This window comes from Trematomus bernacchii, unplaced genomic scaffold (genome assembly GCF_902827165.1).
Source record: "Trematomus bernacchii unplaced genomic scaffold, fTreBer1.1, whole genome shotgun sequence".
Classification (NCBI taxonomy): domain Eukaryota; kingdom Metazoa; phylum Chordata; class Actinopteri; order Perciformes; family Nototheniidae; genus Trematomus; species Trematomus bernacchii.
This window is the reverse complement of record NW_022987514.1, coordinates 437,629-454,772: the sequence shown is the minus strand read 5'-3', so window position 1 is coordinate 454,772 and position 17,144 is coordinate 437,629. Positions and strand designations below refer to the sequence as shown.

At 40.4% G+C, this 17,144-nt stretch overlaps 1 protein-coding gene and 1 long non-coding RNA gene across 2 annotated transcripts; both read left to right on the top strand.

Moving 5' to 3' along the window:
- Positions 1–9,877: 9,877 nt before the first annotated feature.
- On the top strand, positions 9,878–11,479 carry LOC117470817. The gene is made up of 3 exons (XR_004554733.1): positions 9,878–10,083; positions 10,793–11,281; positions 11,402–11,479. It is a non-coding gene; the product is annotated as an uncharacterized LOC117470817 (long non-coding RNA).
- A 285-nt stretch (positions 11,480–11,764) lies between these two features.
- LOC117470829 lies at positions 11,765–16,485 on the top strand. Its single transcript, XM_034115716.1, has 12 exons — positions 11,765–12,083; positions 12,307–12,408; positions 12,584–12,816; positions 12,940–13,118; positions 13,235–13,328; positions 13,431–13,769; positions 13,872–13,989; positions 14,198–14,289; positions 14,381–14,495; positions 14,708–14,977; positions 15,123–15,281; positions 15,376–16,485. Exons 1-12 carry the CDS (start codon positions 11,978–11,980, stop codon positions 15,579–15,581), a joined length of 2,013 nt encoding a protein of 670 aa, XP_033971607.1. The 5' UTR covers positions 11,765–11,977; the 3' UTR covers positions 15,582–16,485.
- Positions 16,486–17,144: the final 659 nt, after the last annotated feature.

The window sequence follows — 17,144 nt, the reverse complement described above, 5'->3', positions numbered from 1 at the left end:
TGTCCTGTTAGCTTTAGATTTTAATGTATTTCTTATTTATCTATTTAGTTTTCCGGCTCAATCTCCACTATCCCTTCTCTCTGTTTATTTCTAAGCATGAAAACAAAGCAATCTGTAAAACATGGCTTCAAATGTTTTATTGATTCCTATTTATCAATACATTTATTCATTTGTATATTTGTATAGTTATGTGTTTGCTTATTATTCATCTATGCATCATTTTCATTCTCTCATTATTATTTATATAATATTTATATTCTTCAATTTATGTAATTTTTATAATTGTTTCATTTATTGTGAGCTCTTTTTATCACTACTCCTGTTGACTCTATTTATTAATTGTATTATTATTTATTACATTCCCTTTTATTTATTCCTCTTTGTATTTTCACATATTGTTTTCTTTAATTATTGTCTAAATGTTTAAATGTTCACGTTCATCATTTAATTTTTTGTAAACGTATTTACTCATCTATACTTCCTCATATATTATGTAAATGTTTTTACCTTTTATTGTATTTCCAAATGTTCTTATTCGTTTTTATTTAATTAATATATATTTGTATTTCATGCTCTTAAATTATCTCTTTACTTTGGTTTGTAACGTTTTTTATGAATCACCTGTGAGTGAGGCTGTGGGATGTGTTGCCCTCTGGTGGCTGAGGGAGGAACATTAGTGTTGTTTTCTTTAACCTGTTAAGCCCTGGGGCCTCATTTATAAAGGGATATACGCTCAAAAGATGGCGTGCGCCAGTTTCTACGCAATGTTTGCGATTTATAAAATACTAACTTGACGGGAAAATGTGCGGTCCTCCACGCAAACTCTAACCCATGCGTACGCACTAAGCACACAAACGGGAGAGACGAGAAACTGCGACACCGTTGGCAGAAGGAAGAATGGAGAGAAATATGTGGAAATAATATCATAAATAAAATGTTACCTCTCATTTATCAAATATGAAGAATTCATTTTCAAACATTGATTAAAGCCAATCTTAAAATGATTAAACAAACGCCTGTTTGAGACTCCTCAGTGCACACAAAAACATAACTTGGAGAAATAAATAAATACGGATATGCTATTTAAAACCACCTCGAATATGTTGTGTTAATGTTATGAAATGTTTTCTCATAAATGATGCGGTAAGCAGGAGGACAGAATTACGTCTAAACTGACGCCGTTTTGCATTTCTATAGGTTGTAGATACGAGCATGGTTTTATATACTATCACGTTTAATCGTGTTTTATGCCGTTTGCCAAGACTTGATAAGTCGCTCGTAATACACAGGAGGTATGGAAACTAAGAACACCATATGTGGTAAACAGCTAATATAACACAACACATTAGTTGTATTTCCTTTAACTGGTGGATTATGGATATATAGTTGCTGATCGACAGCTGGAACACAAACCACCAAATACAACAAAATAATTCAGATCCAGTCGTCATGACTACACTCCGGAGGGATTCCCCCATCATTTCTTACAGTTTCTCATCAAGGGGGGTCTCCTGTCCCTGGGACAAACACACTGCCTGAGGAAGGTTATGTGTATTTCTTTTGTCATTAACTTTTTTTCGGACCACTTATTTATTTATGTTGGTGACGATCCGACCTCCATGCTGCTACTCTGGTTCAAACTGCATCCACCAAACAATATGATTTATCTCCACCTCCCCACAATAACCAAAATCTGACACGGTGTGAGATGTCTTTTTTAGCTGTTCTGTCCTCATTTCCTGCGATCTTCTTCATGCAGTCAGTCAGAATGAATGAATGGGCGTTTCTTTGACTATTTATAGGCAAATATGGGCGTTACGAGTCGATTGTGATTTATAAAGGGAAACAGGCGTAGGGAGTGCCGTACGCACTTCCCTCACCGGTACGCAATGTTTTGTGAATCGGAAAATGGCGGAAAATGTATGTACCTATTTTTGTGCTTTGTACTACGTAAGCAACCTTCCTACGTCAATCCTACTCAAGGCGTTATAAATGAGGCCCCTGAGCCTGTTTTTCAGAGGCCTGTACTACGAAGCCAGATTTTCACTTAGCCGGCTGACTTCAGGGAAAACTCAGGCTTTCCGGTCCTACGCCGCTGGTTCTCTTTTTAGCGGGCTAGATCTCCATGGTAACTTATGCTGAGCGGCTAACCCCCTTGGGAGGAGGTTAGGTGGCAGGCTAAGAGATCAACTCAGTGAAAGCACCGCCTGCTGACCAATCAGAGCTCCGTGTGCGGAGTTTAAAGCGATCAAGTCATATTACAGGATAGAGGAAATACAGAAAAACTGCCGTTGCAGGAAAGACGGCCGGCAAAAATCAACTGACTGTGTGAACGTGAACATTAATAGAATATCCCCTCCTCCCATCTTCAGAGCAATCTGACTATTATAACATTAGTGTTAAGAAAGCTTACTTAAATATCTGCCACAACATAAGTAACCGGATCAGAGTAACATTACGTACAGTCCGCGGCACTGTGAGTGCAGACGGCGATGTGTCCCATTATCATTCATATCATATCACATCATAATGTATCATATATTTCCTTATCTGAGTCAGCTGAGCCGTATCTGGCCGTGCAACACTCACAGTGTCACATACTGGATGCAGAAGTATTATTTTAAGCAACACATTAAGTTGAGGAAACACTCGAGTCAAATGTAATTAAAGTCAGATCGTGTCTTGGACGGGGCGGTGATATCATAAACCTGTTAATGTACGCATTCAAACACTTTTTCTGTTACCAGCTGTATTCACCTTGCAGGTGCAGCTATGTGGCTTTGATCCTGGATAAAGTGTTTAAGTCATGGATGTTTAAAGTTTAACTTCTTCATATTTGACTAATATTAAAGTTCACTTTTCATTCAGGAAGTATGACGCTGTGCTGTCAGTACGCTTCTCCGTGTTTGTGATTGGTCGAATGCTCCAAATACCACCCCTTTCATGTGAACGCGCACCTAACTAGATAGGACACGGCTGGCTTGAGCGATCGATTTGATAACCAGCGTCGTAGTACAGCTTAGCGCCAGCGCCTATGTTTTGGATTGGGCCAAGCGGCTAACTCAAACATATCCAGGTTAGGTTGAACCAGCTTCGTAGTACAGGCCTCTGGTCTCAGGCTCGAAAATGACATTCCCAGAACAAATGATCATATCTTCCCTTCTAAAAGGGTTAAATTAATAATCTTTATTCTCAAAGTAATGATAAACCTGTGAGTTGGATGTAGAAAAGTCAGAATCAATATAGATGTTTTTTATTTTAAAGAAAATTCAGATTTTAAATTATAGTGTCCGTCCAAAAATAATTTGTTACTTATAGTGAAAACTACCCTTGGACGATGGGTTAGTAGACTAAAAGCTTTAGGAATCCAAAGTACAACATATAATAAGTACCCTGTATCAAGATTGATTCAAAACAAGTGACATTTGACCTTTTTAGAGAGATTTAGCACAAAAAAAACACTTCTGGGGTCATTTGGGTGGATTTTCCATATCTCTAGCCCCCCTTGCTCGATTTTGATGAATGAAATCTCTTTATAACCGCTAGAGCCAATGGAATCGAGGGAAAGTTATATACACACCAAAACGTTAACAAATAAGGAGTGAGAGTGACGTGTGACAAAAAAGGTACGTGTTGTGATGTCTGTGTTTGCTTCCCCTGTCGCAAGTTCGGATCGCTCAGTGATGATACTATAGCTAAATAATCTGTGGAGTCTCAGCTTTAATCGGATATATTGTATGTGCAGCTACGATAAGTAATAAGGGTATCTTTATCTTGAATTGTGTGCCAAAGTCAGTTTGCATTTTTTCGCTCAGGGGTCATTTAGACGCTTCTTATGAGACTTGTGTTTTGTTTTGGTAAAAATGGTTCATATCTTCAGTTAGCTGAGATTCTTCCCGTTAATCTGGTGCTACACATTAATAGTTTCATAAATGTTAAGAAGCCCTGAGACATTGTCTCGAAAAAAAAACGTTGGGAGGGGTCCAATGGGGGGACCGTCGTCCTTAAAGGTGGGGTAGGTAAGTTTGAGAAACCGGCTCGAGATCGCTAGAGTTTGAAAATACACAGCCGGAGAAAATCTGCCACTTCCTTACAGAGCCCCTCCTCCAACACACACGAACGCGCACATGACCAATGAGGGCACGAGATAAGTTTGTGCACAGATGGAAGGCTGACAGGCAGGTAGGCCATCCAGTTATTTTAGCCGAGCCGGCTCAGATGATTGGTCGTGCTTTTTACAGTACCACGGCTTCCACAGATGACATTTTTTTATGGATTTTTTGTCAAAGCACTTCAGATATTCATTGCTATCGGGATGTTAAGAGCATTCCATGGAATATAACAAAAAGTGTATCTCGAGCCGGTTTCTCAAACTTACCTACCCCACCTTTAAGAGGTTAATTACTAATGTTTAAATTTCCACATCATGTTTGTATTTAAAAATGATTTGTATTTTTAAATGATTCTGCTAAATATTTCCGCATTTTTATTTTCGTTCATCCTCTACATTAATTCATCTTAATTTTCACATGTATTTATTATTTTTACATTTTTAAATGTTTTCTTTAAATGTACTTTCCTGGTCATGTGACGAGGAACAACCAATCACAGCGGAGATATCTCAATAAATACACACACACACTAAAAGATTAATAACCAGAAAAACATGTCATGGGACCTTTAAATACTTCGCTGGTCATGTGACGAGGAACAACAATAGACTGTATAAAGGTAACAACCACACCCACACACACGCAGGCACACACACACGCACACACACACACACACACACACACACACGCACACACACACACACACATGCACACACACACACACACACACACACACACACACACACACACACACACACACACACACACACACACACATTATTATTGTATTTTAAAATGTTCTTATTTTATTAAATTCCGCTTCATATATTTTTTACATAGGATTTTAATTGTTTTTATTTAATTCATATATTTTTTTAATTTCCTGCTCTTCAACTCTTATCTTCGTTTACTTTGGTTTGTAATGTTTTATTTTTGTATTTAAATTAATTTTATGAATCAGTTGACCTGTGAGTGAGGCTGTGGGATGTGTCGCCCTCTGGCGGCAGAGGGAGGAACATTAGTGTTCTTTTCTTTAAATACTAATGTTTTCATTTCCACATTTATTATTTTTGTATTTAAAAAATCATTTGTATTATTAATGTATTCCTCTTTATATTTACAATGTTTTACCTTTACCACTTTTGAAAAGAGTATCGTTAAAGGTCCCATGTCATGGCCATTTCTACTGATCATAATTCCATTGTTGAGGTCTACTAGAATAGATTTATATTGTTCAATGTTCCAAACTCACATTGGTTTCTCATACAGCATCTCTGTATAGTATGTGTATTCACTCTCTGTCCTACACGGCTTGTTGGAGCTCCTGCCCCCCCCCTCCCTGTGAGCCCACTGTGCTCTGATTGGTCAGCTCGCCCACTCTGTTCTGATGAGTCCACCACCGTTACAGCGGAACATCAGTGATTATGTGTTACAATGGCGTTTGTTAGCAACCAGGAAATGACACCAGTAATGACAAACAGAGGGGAATGCTGCGTGGGGTCTGGGTGCCGTGTTGGCGGGACGTTGCGGGGCTCGCTGCTCCGCCCTTTGAGGCTCGAGGAGCCGACAGTGTGAGCTGGATTACTGGTGTGGTTTCCTGGTTGCTGCGTGGGGTCTGCGAGACACCGTGGAGCTCAGCCTGAGCACACACACTCAAAGCCTGAGCTCCGAGTGCGTGTGTGTGTGTGTGTGTGTGTGTGTGTGTGTGTGTGTGTGTGTGTGTGTGTGTGTGTGTGTGTGTGTGTGTGTCTGTGTGTGTGTGTGTGTGTGTGTGTGTGTGTGTGTGTGTGTGTGTGTGTCTGTGTGTGTGTGTGTGTGTGTGTGTGTGTGTGTGTGTGTGTGTGTGTGTGTGTGTGTGTGTGTGTGTGTGTGTGTGTGTGTGTGTGTGTGTGTGCAGCTCCGCGGATTGGTCCATTTTGGACTTCGTTACATCAGTATGCCCCGGAAGGCAAAAATGGAAAAAGTGAAATCTCCAACGAGGCGTTCTGGGGCAGCATAGACACGTCTTTTCTGTTTTAGAGTTTTACTCGATACAGGCTTTGAGGGTTTGTGACTCTGCAGACCGTTTACATGCAGACAAACCTTCATAACACACAAGGGGACGGGTAATACCGGAAAAACATGTCATGGGACCTTTAAATACTTCGCTGGTCATGTGACGAGGACAACAATAGACTGTATACAGGTAACAACCACACCCACACACACGCAGGCACACACACACACACACACACACACACACACACACACACACACACACACATACACACACACACACACACACACACTTACAGTATTAAGGACAGAAATAAAGAGAGAGAGGGTCTCTGAGTTATTCCCTGAGTAATGATTGATAATAATAATAGTTTTTGTGTGCAGGTGTATCTCAGGTAAAAACAGGAAGAGAGTTAAAGTCTGTCTCTGAGTCTCTAAAGTTAAACTAAAGAGTTGTTCTTATTCTCTGAGCAATGATTGATAATCAGAGTTGTCTCTAAAAGCTCTGAAGTCACAAAAAGTTACAAACCTTTAGAGAGAAGAAGGAGAAGGAGAAGGTGCGACACGACCGACGAGCACGAAGTGAAGATAAAATTGACCTTTATTAACTTAATTAATTATTAACTGAACAGCAAACAGGAAGCACTTCAAAATAAGAGCTCTTGCATAACATTTTATTTATATTCCTTCTACTTTAAAGGGGACCTATCATGCAAATTGCACTTTTGTACGTCTTTTATACATGAATATGTGTCCCCGGTGTTCCAGGGAACTCACCAAGTGTCAGAAAACACAACCCTCTCTATTTTCCTCCATACCCAAATCTCTAAAAAAGGGGCTGCAACGGATCTGATAAAAACTGATCCAGATTTGAACACTGTCCTGACGTCAGGACGGTGGCGCTACGGCTATTGGGCCAACTCCACCAATCAGGAGGAGACAGCCACGGCCATTGCCGTTCGAAAGCGCTGGAGACGCTGTAGTACATATGCCAGGCCTGTAGATGGTGCTGTTCTCACTGAATCTGCCCCTGCTAAAACAAAGCTAGTCAAATTGAGCGAAATGAGGCATGGCTAAAATGCATGATCTGTTTGGTATTTTGAAAAAAAAAAAGTATAAATATGCCTTATATAGGTATGGTCCTACACTATATTATTCAAATATAGCATGATAGGTCCACTTTAAATAAAGTGAATGTGGACTGGTCTCTGATGGGAGATGGGATTGAGTTCCATTGCTGAGCAGCTTTAACAGAAAATGAAGACTGACTGAAAGAACTTTTTCTGAGTGGAATAATGCAATCTCCTCTCTCTGCACCTCTTGTTACCCTAGTTGCAGTTGTGCGTATGTTAATAAACTGTCTAAGAGGAGGTGAGGTAAGGCCGTTGACAATCTTGTAAAAAAGGCAAGCATTTGCATGTTTACTGAGGTTTTCCCAGCTTAGCTACTTGGCACTAAGAGTACTGATATGTCTACCCTTTATTTTCTGAGTGTAATATCTGCATTTTCTCTTTTGAAAAACTAAGTTTTAGTTTGGCCACTCAATTTTAATCACACACGTCTCCCCATCCCATTCAAATTCAAATTATTGACTGAAAGAGCAGTGTACTCGCCATAAAACACGATGTCCCTTTAACTCCTATGAAAATGTTAAAAAAGTGCTCAAAATTTACATGTGTGCTAACAGTCCAGCCGTGAAGACATCTACGAGACAGTTTTGAGATTTCTTCAAATGCTGTTGCCATGGCAACACAATGCTCGCCATGAAACACGGTTTTCTCATAACTTCAGTGAAAATGCTTCAAACGGCCCAAAACTTCACAGGTTTGGTAACGATGCAGCCATCAACGCATCTAAGCGTATTATGGGGTGTCATCAAATGCCGTTGCCATGGCGACAGACCACTCGCCATGAAGCACGATGTCGCTGTAAGTCCAATGGACACGGTCCGATCGCCCCCCAAACTTCGCTTGTATATCACCGGTCCAGCCCTCAACAGCTCTACGTCAATTATGGGGTTTCTTCAAATGCTGTTGCCATGGTAACACAAGGCTCGCCATGAAACACGCTTTTCTCATAACTTCAGTGAAAATGCTCCAAACAGCACAAAACTTCACAGGTTTGGTAACGATGCAGCTATCCACACATCTAAGCGTATTATGGGATGTCATCAAATGCCGTTGGCATGGCGACAGATCATTCACCATCAAGTTAGTTCAAAAGTTTGCAGTTCAAATATTGTGCTGCTTTTCCAAGCCTTTTTACGTTCTTTTCTTCTCTCATCACACATTCAAGCCCCCAGTGTTCATGTATCATTTCAATCTAAATTCTTCACTTTCTTCTTACACATTACATTTCAGCATAGATTTTCAGCATAAAGCATTCCCACTAGCAATTTCTTCAGGAATTGCATTCTCTAGTTAGACCTGCTCTTGCAGTTAAAAGCAAGTGTGTATGAGGAAAGGAGGTACACACAAGTTATTATTTCCTTTGGATTTAGTGTCTAATACAATAGTTGATAAAAAGGCTGTGCAAGCAGCGACATTCCAAACACGAGATAGCAACATGTCACCACACCTTTATTGATTGAGATGATGTTACCTGTGCTAACATCAACACTGGTATTGTTTTACATTGTGAGTCTGTCAACCTGACACATGTCAACCTGTGACTCTTCTTTCTGAACTACCACAGAAGGGATTTAAGAACTTGGTTGCCAGGTGGGTAAAATTAAGCAGACAGATATTGTCGCTGCGATAGCATTGCAACCGTGCAAGATGCAGTGACAGAGCTTTTTGAAATAAAATGAAAGGCTTAGTTTAAGGTCACAGCTGGTTCGATCCCGTGCAAGATGAAATCTAGTTTAGAAATGACATCGATGCACCTATGTTCATTTATTATAATTTAAAACACAACAGTTATGTTCAGCTTTTCTTAAAATGTGTTTTATAGTGTTTTTTATACTACATAAACTGAGCTATATGGGTCACAGCCTTGGTTGGTATTATTTATATGTATAGTATATTAACTTAGATTATAAAACAAGACACACCTAAAGCAAGCAAGAGTGTTCGTTTGGTTGGGAATTCCCAGAGCTTGAATAAAGCATGGGCCAGCAAAAGACACAAAAAAAGGCATGACATCAAATGTCCTGGCTTTTAAATAAACATTAATGCTACGTTGGTTTCTGTTGCTTCTACACAATGAATGCTCCAACTATCATGCGCACAGGAACACGTTGTTATAGGACAGTTTATCTAGCCAATCGTAATGTGTGGGTAGGGTAGCCTCAGTTCCTCAGTTACCTGAGACAGTGACAGACAGACCAACACACTCTCACTCCCAACGCGTCCAGGAGCGACGCTTGGTCAGAATTCCGTGGCGTCCAGTTGTGACGCGCCGAGTTTCCATCAGCGTCATAAACGGATGCAAAGAGCTTTCAACTGATTGCAATGTATTCCCATCGGCGTCGGTATTTGACGCTTAGGGAAGCACGGCATTCGTTTGTGTCGGCAGCTGTTAAAAGTGAGCGTCCATTCCCATTGGATAACGGAGAATTGTACACCCGGAAGTAAGTATTCTCCTTACTGTCGATTGATTTGACAGTGATATCTCCATTACTCATCCACTCAAAAACACCAGATTACCTTTGTTAATTAAACGACATTGATAGGTTTAAATTGTGTACAATGCTTTTGTGTTTTTCCCCTACAATTCTGAGACAACTTGTTTTCTCTGAAATGTGGAGCGCCAAAGAGACTACACTACCCACAATCCCCAGCTATTGTTGTGACGACTTTTGAGTTTTGGATGGCCGAAGACACTACACTACCCACAATCCCCAGCTATTGTTGTTACGACTTCTGTCCGCTTTGCGATTACATTACCCACAATCCTCAGGTACCGTCGTTAAGACGGCATACCTTTGCACTTTACGTGACCAAACCTGGATCAGTCGCAGTTCTTCAGAATCAAGGTAAGAGCATGGGTAACACATAGTTATAGGAAATAAACTTAGCCACGAATAATAATAATAATAATAATAATAATAATAATAATAATAATAATCTAATCGGCGCCAATGTTGCTTCTGGCACCTTTCTGAGGGGTATAGTAACTAAATAATATAGGGTATTACCTAAATATAACAAATGAACTCGCCTGAGCTAGCTTGCTAGCTAGCTAGCTAGAACACGCACTGCAATTTCTCCATAGAATTTTGGAAAATAGCTCGAAATAAGGTCTGTGGTTGACACACATTTAAGAGACGGATCACGTTTTGTTCAGCCGGATAATCTCCACTCTACTAGGATATTACCTAAATATAACAAATGAACTCGCCTGAGCTAGCTAGCTAGCTAGCTCAGAGACGGATCACGTTTTGTTCAGCCGGATAATCTCCACATGTTTCGAATTTTCGAATCGTAAATCTATTAATAATACTTTGTATACATGTGTTTTTAGTATTAATAGTAATAATACTTTTATAATTGTTGTACAAATGACTTATTTAAATGACTGGTGGCAGTGATTTTGCTGTGCGATGGTGTGAAAATACCTTTAATGACAACAGTAGTAAGCATTAATTGGTTATTAGCCAAGTAGAAAATTGTAAACAACAACAATTACACTGGCATTGTCATTTTATTTTTGAGTTTCTAAATTATGTTGTTTTCTCTCAACAGATCCTGCAATTTGTTCTCCAAAAAACAACCCTTTGTTTTTTCAAACTCCAAACAACCCAAAGGCACTTTTAAGAGCCAAGTCTGTCTTGTTAAACTGTCCTTGCTGTGTTGTACTTGATAGTCTCTTCCTATCTCTCTATTTATTTCTCTGTCTAACTCTGTTGTCAGTCTTTCTTCTGTGTCTCTGTCTGTGTCTCTTCACTATAATGAGTGATTCTGATCTTGAGGATCTCCTGAGAAGCGCAGATGAGCTGGTTGAGCAGAAAGAGTTAAGGGATGACCTACGGAGTGCTGATGATTTGCTTTGTAAAGTGGAAGCGGCAACAACAGCAGCAGTAGCAGTAGTAGCAGCAGCAGCAGCAGCAGCAGCAGCAGCAGCAGCAGCTGCAGCAGTGCCAGCAGTGTCAATGATGTGCTGGAAGAAGAGAGACAGTGAGGGAAACTTGATCTTTGCAAGACCACGTTCAACCCGGAATGTCTCAAATCAGGGTCAGTATAAGATATATATTTCTAGGCACTTGAGTATATGAAATGAATGAAAACATAACTCTTGGTAAGGGAAAAGTATTACAATTTAATGGTATAAAATAAATGTTTTTTCTGATACAGCTGGCTGCAGTCGTAACACTGATCCCCCCGTTGATGCTCCTGACCCTGACTGTGATCTGGTCTTTGCTCCAGTTATCGCTCCAGAGACTGTTGGTATGTACTTCATTTGGTCTGGTTAGCCCGAAACACATATTCATACTTGTATCTTTATGTGATACGTACTTCATTTCTAAACTTCATAATTTGCTAGAATTAAGAACACAGTAGTTACAGCTTTCAAAACCACTCCATCCAGTATGTTTTAAAGAAAACTAATCATTGTGCTTTGGACTTTATTGTACCGTTTTAACAGAGGGGTTTCTACGAGATCTCCAGCAGTCTCTGAGCGATACTACAGGAGATGAGGTGGTAGCACAGACCCCAAGTGCTTCTCTGCTGGCATCGACCAACTGGAGCACTCGAAAAAGTTTTTTTTCAGAGAGCTGGAGGGCAGCGAGACCACATCTGGTTAACACCGTAGTGGCCCAAGCAAATGTGGGAACACACATTTGCCAACAGTGTTGGAGCAAAACGTCTGTTGTCCGGTGCCGGGATTGCCGACCACATCCCTTCTTCTGTGCTGACTGTGATGTCAGCATGCACACCAGACACCCCCTCCACAACAGAGATGCTACTACTGCAGGTTACTTCCAGCCATTGGCCCCAACAACACATGTACTAAATATGGCCCTTTGCTCCTGTGGTAAGTTCTGGTTTGTGAATGTACATTTTCTTGCTGGACTTGTTGAGAATTTCATTTTGAAAATGTGAGCTTCCTCAACATCTCTGTGTTAATTCCCAGCAGTGTGCTTAAGTCTCTTTTTAATGTTCTGATGTAAAGTTAAATCCTAAATATGTCACATAACAATGTAGTATTTTTAAAAAGAGACAAATTATTTTTAATTCCCATTTGAATTTTTTTCCAGTGCGGTTTGTACCTGTGGAGATCCCGGACAAAATCTGTGGTTGTGCATCAGAGTCATTCAGCCTCAAGCCAGGAAAGACTGTGACTGTGATCACAATGAATGGTAAGAATGGGAAGAATGTTTGTCTTGTTTCTTAAGATAGATGTTATTGAAGTTTCTTCTTGATAATATCCAACCCTTCTCAAAGACATGTGGGATAGCTTGTCTATTAAACCTTAACATGGGTATTGAGTAAAGAATACCAAATGTATTAAAAACACCTTGTCTGTTTTTCAAGGACGACATGAGCTAAGCATGCCAGAGTTGGCTTGTGAAGCATGCGCTGCGACATGGACGACTGGGGTTGACGACCTTCTTCGGAGTGACTACTGGCCAGCTACCCTTCACTTCGCCACCATTTATGCCACAGATGTTTTCTTCTCATTTGAAGAAATGAAAATGGCTGCACCTGGACTATCCTTTCAGGCATATTTAAGGATGCTCGATCAGCGAACGTTGCGCTTCGGCCGTGTGAGTATTGAAGTTACTTGTCCTTTTTGATCTATTTGTATTGTACAAATTGTAAGCTGTGTCCTTATAATTTATAATCTATTTTTGACATAATTATCTGTTGATGTCCTTATTTTGTTATAGACTGGGAAGATCTCAACTGACAGCTTCATCAAAAGTTTCTTTGAGTGGGAGGCTGTGCGTTATGAGGTCGACATCATGTGCAAGGAGGAGCCCTTCACCTGTCCTGCGTGTAGCCCTGATATGCTTGCAGTTTCCGTGGATGGAAACCGCAAGCATTACCGTTTCAAGAATGCAGCTAGGTACTATAGAAAATATATAATGTCACAGTATTTGAACAAATAACGAAACAAAAGTATCTTGATGTGAACCAATCAATAATCTGAGATGTCATACATTGCTCCTTTGATTTATTTAGATCTGAGGAACAGGCCATCTTTGACGGTGTCTTTATAGCCAGGGATGAAGACGTCTCAAGATTTGTGGACTATATACACACCACAACCAAACATGTAATATTGCAGACTCTAATTATGTATAATATAATATCCTAATGAAGGGTTTGGTTAGGTTAGTCTTTGCACCATTTTCATCAATACATTTTTATATATTAGGTCTCCGGAAGAGGTGTTTGTGGAGGACAGTGGTCGGCAGCCAGAGAGACCTCCCAAAAATCAGCCGGCAAGCTGGATGAGGAGGGACTAGAGCTTGCCGTCTGTCGACATGGAGTGCTCCTCTGTGCTCTCAATATGTACAGGGGAGAAATCTTTGCTTATCCCCTGTACCTACAGAAAAAGCTGGCCAGTAGTATGTTCTTTTGCATGGATGTGACCTGCAAATATTGGCCCTACCTCCAGAGAATCACAAAAAGCTGTCCAGAGCTCCAGCATCTTCTCGACATGAAGCCCTTTCTCTCAGTGTTTCATGCCAAAGCGCATGACTTCAAATGTGAAGTAAGGAATTGTTACCATGTGACACAATCACTTTATGTAAAAACCTCCTTGTGAATAGTGACAAGTTGTAACGAGTCGTACTTTTGAATATATTTTAAACAGGTGAAATGGAGTGGGGCATATCAAGAGGGGGCTGGACTAACCCTAGGGGAGGAGGTGGAACAGGTCAATGCCTTCCTCTCTCGGATAGCAGTGACCACAAAACACATGTCAAAAGCAGGTGAGTTACGAACCTTTACTGTCAGTTTTCAAAAAATGTTCAGAAAGGCACAGATTCCACTAACAAATTACACCAACAACAGAAACTCATAAAAGCTCATTGACGGTTATGACCATAGAACACCATTTAGGATGGCAATATAGTATAAACCCCAGTTACAGTATAAGAAGTAAGAGGAATAGTAATAATGTGATATTCTCTTTTGCAGGACGTACAGACATGCTGACGCTGATGGCCATGCGCTGGAATCAGCAAAAAGTCAGCAACTTGGCCACCTCACTGTCCCGCAGATATCTGAAGGTAATAACATCGTTTTAGAAGAATTATTTGTGGCTGCAGCCTAAATGTAGATTTCTGTATTTACTTGTCTTTAATTGTTTGACGTTTGTAGACCACAAAAGCTCTGGAAAAGCAATTGCAGAACCTGGAGTCCATGAAGGCTGAGTTGGCAGTGACTGAAAAGCAGCTGGAAGACTGGGTCAGAGATGTGAATGAGTGGGCAGAAAGTGAGGACAATCTTAATGACGTTTTTCAACTTTTTTGTAGTCATGATTTATCAATTTATTTTAAATTTTCAGAATTAGTGATAACCCTCTATTGACATTTGCATTACTTATTTTTCATGAAGCATATGTAATAAAATAATATTAAAACATTTGATCAAATGTCACTGTTATTGTGAATTACTGTGCTTAATACACCTATTTCCTCTAAAAAGCAACAACAAACAACCCAAGGGATGCTGCTGCCTTGGCCAGCAAGATTGAAATGCTGACAGTAAGTGTCAAGAGACGTTCGCAGCGTCTCTACAAAGACACAGACAGCAACAAAGGTCGTTCCCGGATCCGCCGCAAGATCAGGGATGAGAAAGGGGTCCTGACAGCCACAGCTGAGAAATACAACTCAATGGTTCCAAGCACAGAAGCGCTGTGCCTCGAAGCCATTCTGTCTGTGGAGAAAGCTTGGCCATGGCAGCTACCAAACAGTGGTAAGTACACCAGTCTGCTGAATGCTCACAGCAAATGTGGAAAACCTTCATGTCTGATATATAAATCTATTTAAGACTTCATAGATTCTTTGAATGTTGATCTTTCATACACATTCATTCATGTTTTCTCATAAATGCTTTGCAGACTCTTTCGACCTCAGGACAAAGAGAAGAGCATTCGACCTTGTCATGGCAGTGAAGAGACTACAGGAGGAGAAGAAGATTCTCGTCACAGAAATGAACCAACACTGGAAGGTCCTTTCAACCCGCAGTGATTCCCTGAAAGAGATGTCCTGCCTGCAAAGTACAGTATATATTACATTTTTACTTTGCATGACTTTACACATCAGTGATAGGTGATGAAGTAACTCATATTGTCTTTATCTTATACATTTAAGATTCACCATTGGGCCTGAGCGAAGACGGGATGAAAGGTCTCCAGAGCATGTTTAGGAAAAAGCAGCACGACATCGGAGAAATGAAGACTCATGCTAGACGATGCTATCTGCAGCTTTTGACTGGAGCAGAGACCATCAGCTTCTTGCAAAGTCTTTCAGATGAGTCTTCTGACTGCGACTCTGACAGCTCTGATGACACACGGTGAAGCCCCCTCCAGACTACCTTCTATTTAACATCTACATGCTCCCCCCTGTGAAATACTCCGCCAACATGGTCTCAACTTCCACTCCTATGCCGACGACACCCAACTCTACATCAGCACCAATCCATCATCCCAGCTGTCACTAGTCAACTGCCTCCGCAACATCCAAACCTGGATGTCAACAAACCTACTGAAACTCAACAAAAACAAAACAGAGCTCATGGTTGTGGCCCCAAAAACACTGCTCCGGGAGGTTGGAGATCTGCTCCTCACCGTCGATGGCTGCTCCATCCAGCCTGGGCGTCACTCTGGACTCTAGCCTCACCTTCAACTCCCACATCAGGTCTACTGTCAAAACTGCTTTTTTTCACCTTCGAAACATCTCCAGACTCCGGCCCTCTCTCCCCGACCCTGTTGCAGAAACATTAATACATACCTTCATCTCCTCATGCCTGGACTACTGCAATGGAGTTCTGTTCGGGGTCACCTGCAAAGCCCTGGACAGGCTCCAGTACATCCAGAACTCTGCAGCCAGGCTCCTCACCCGCACTAAGCCCTGGCAACACATCACCCCCATCCTCCTCCACCTTCACTGGCTCCCGGTCAAGTCACGCATCCAGTACAAACTCCTCCTGCTAACCTACACATCTCTCCACTCCCTAGCCCCTGCATACGTCTCTGACCTCTTTCAGCCCTACACCCCCTCTCGTCAGCTGCGGTCCTCCGACAAAAAAAAATGACACATTTCTTAATGTCTTAATATGTATGTCCAGTAAGTTATTCTTCCGGTTGTTGATATGCTGTTGAAGACATTTTCTATCATTTCATTTTATTCAGATGTTATTACATGTCTACTCTGAAACACTATGTAAACAAGGTCCCATAACAATAAAGTTGATAAAAATTGTTTTGACTGTTCACTCATGTTCTGTTTGTATCTCTGTTTAGCAAACACACATACTGATTAGCACCATGAGGGGCGGATAAACCTTTTTGTCTGATGTTTTAAAATATGTGCAATAATATAGCTATATCCTGTATATATCACATTTAAAACAACCTTCAGTTGACCAAAGTGCTGTACAAGCAATAACTACAATATTAAATAACACAATAGGAGTACAATAATTAAAAACATGATAAAAAGCACAATAACTAGAAACATATATTTTTTTTAAACATACAAATGTAAAAATGTAATGTTCAACTAGTATTAAAAGTAATGACTAACATGAATAAAACATCTTCAGGTGTTATATATACATATCTGTCCTACACTAATAATGAAACAGATAAAATGGCATTGTATTCTGTGTTCCTCATAAATTACCTTTCAAACACCTCATCAGTTGCCTGTTTTTGACTTAGCTTACATAATTAGCCTACACCTGGTACAATGCCTTAGCCTCATATAGTCCATATTTAGCTTGATAATGGTAGTTAGATATGTAAATTAACATAATGTGTTTTGATAGCATTGTAAACCATGTGTACTTTATACGTCTGTATTATTCACATAGTGGTTAAAGCACGTTATTACACGTTTACAGTCATTGCAATGCCGGT

Bases quoted from the DNA above. Each gene is read 5' to 3' on its own strand.
- LOC117470829 (XM_034115716.1), top strand. From the start codon at position 11,978: ATGCACACCAGACACCCCCTCCACAACAGAGATGCTACTACTGCAGGT. The intron at 12,817-12,939 runs GTGAGTATTGAA...ATTTTGTTATAG, and splicing joins GAACGTTGCGCTTCGGCCGT to ACTGGGAAGATCTCAACTGA. The intron at 14,496-14,707 runs GTGAGGACAATC...TCCTCTAAAAAG, and splicing joins TGTGAATGAGTGGGCAGAAA to CAACAACAAACAACCCAAGG.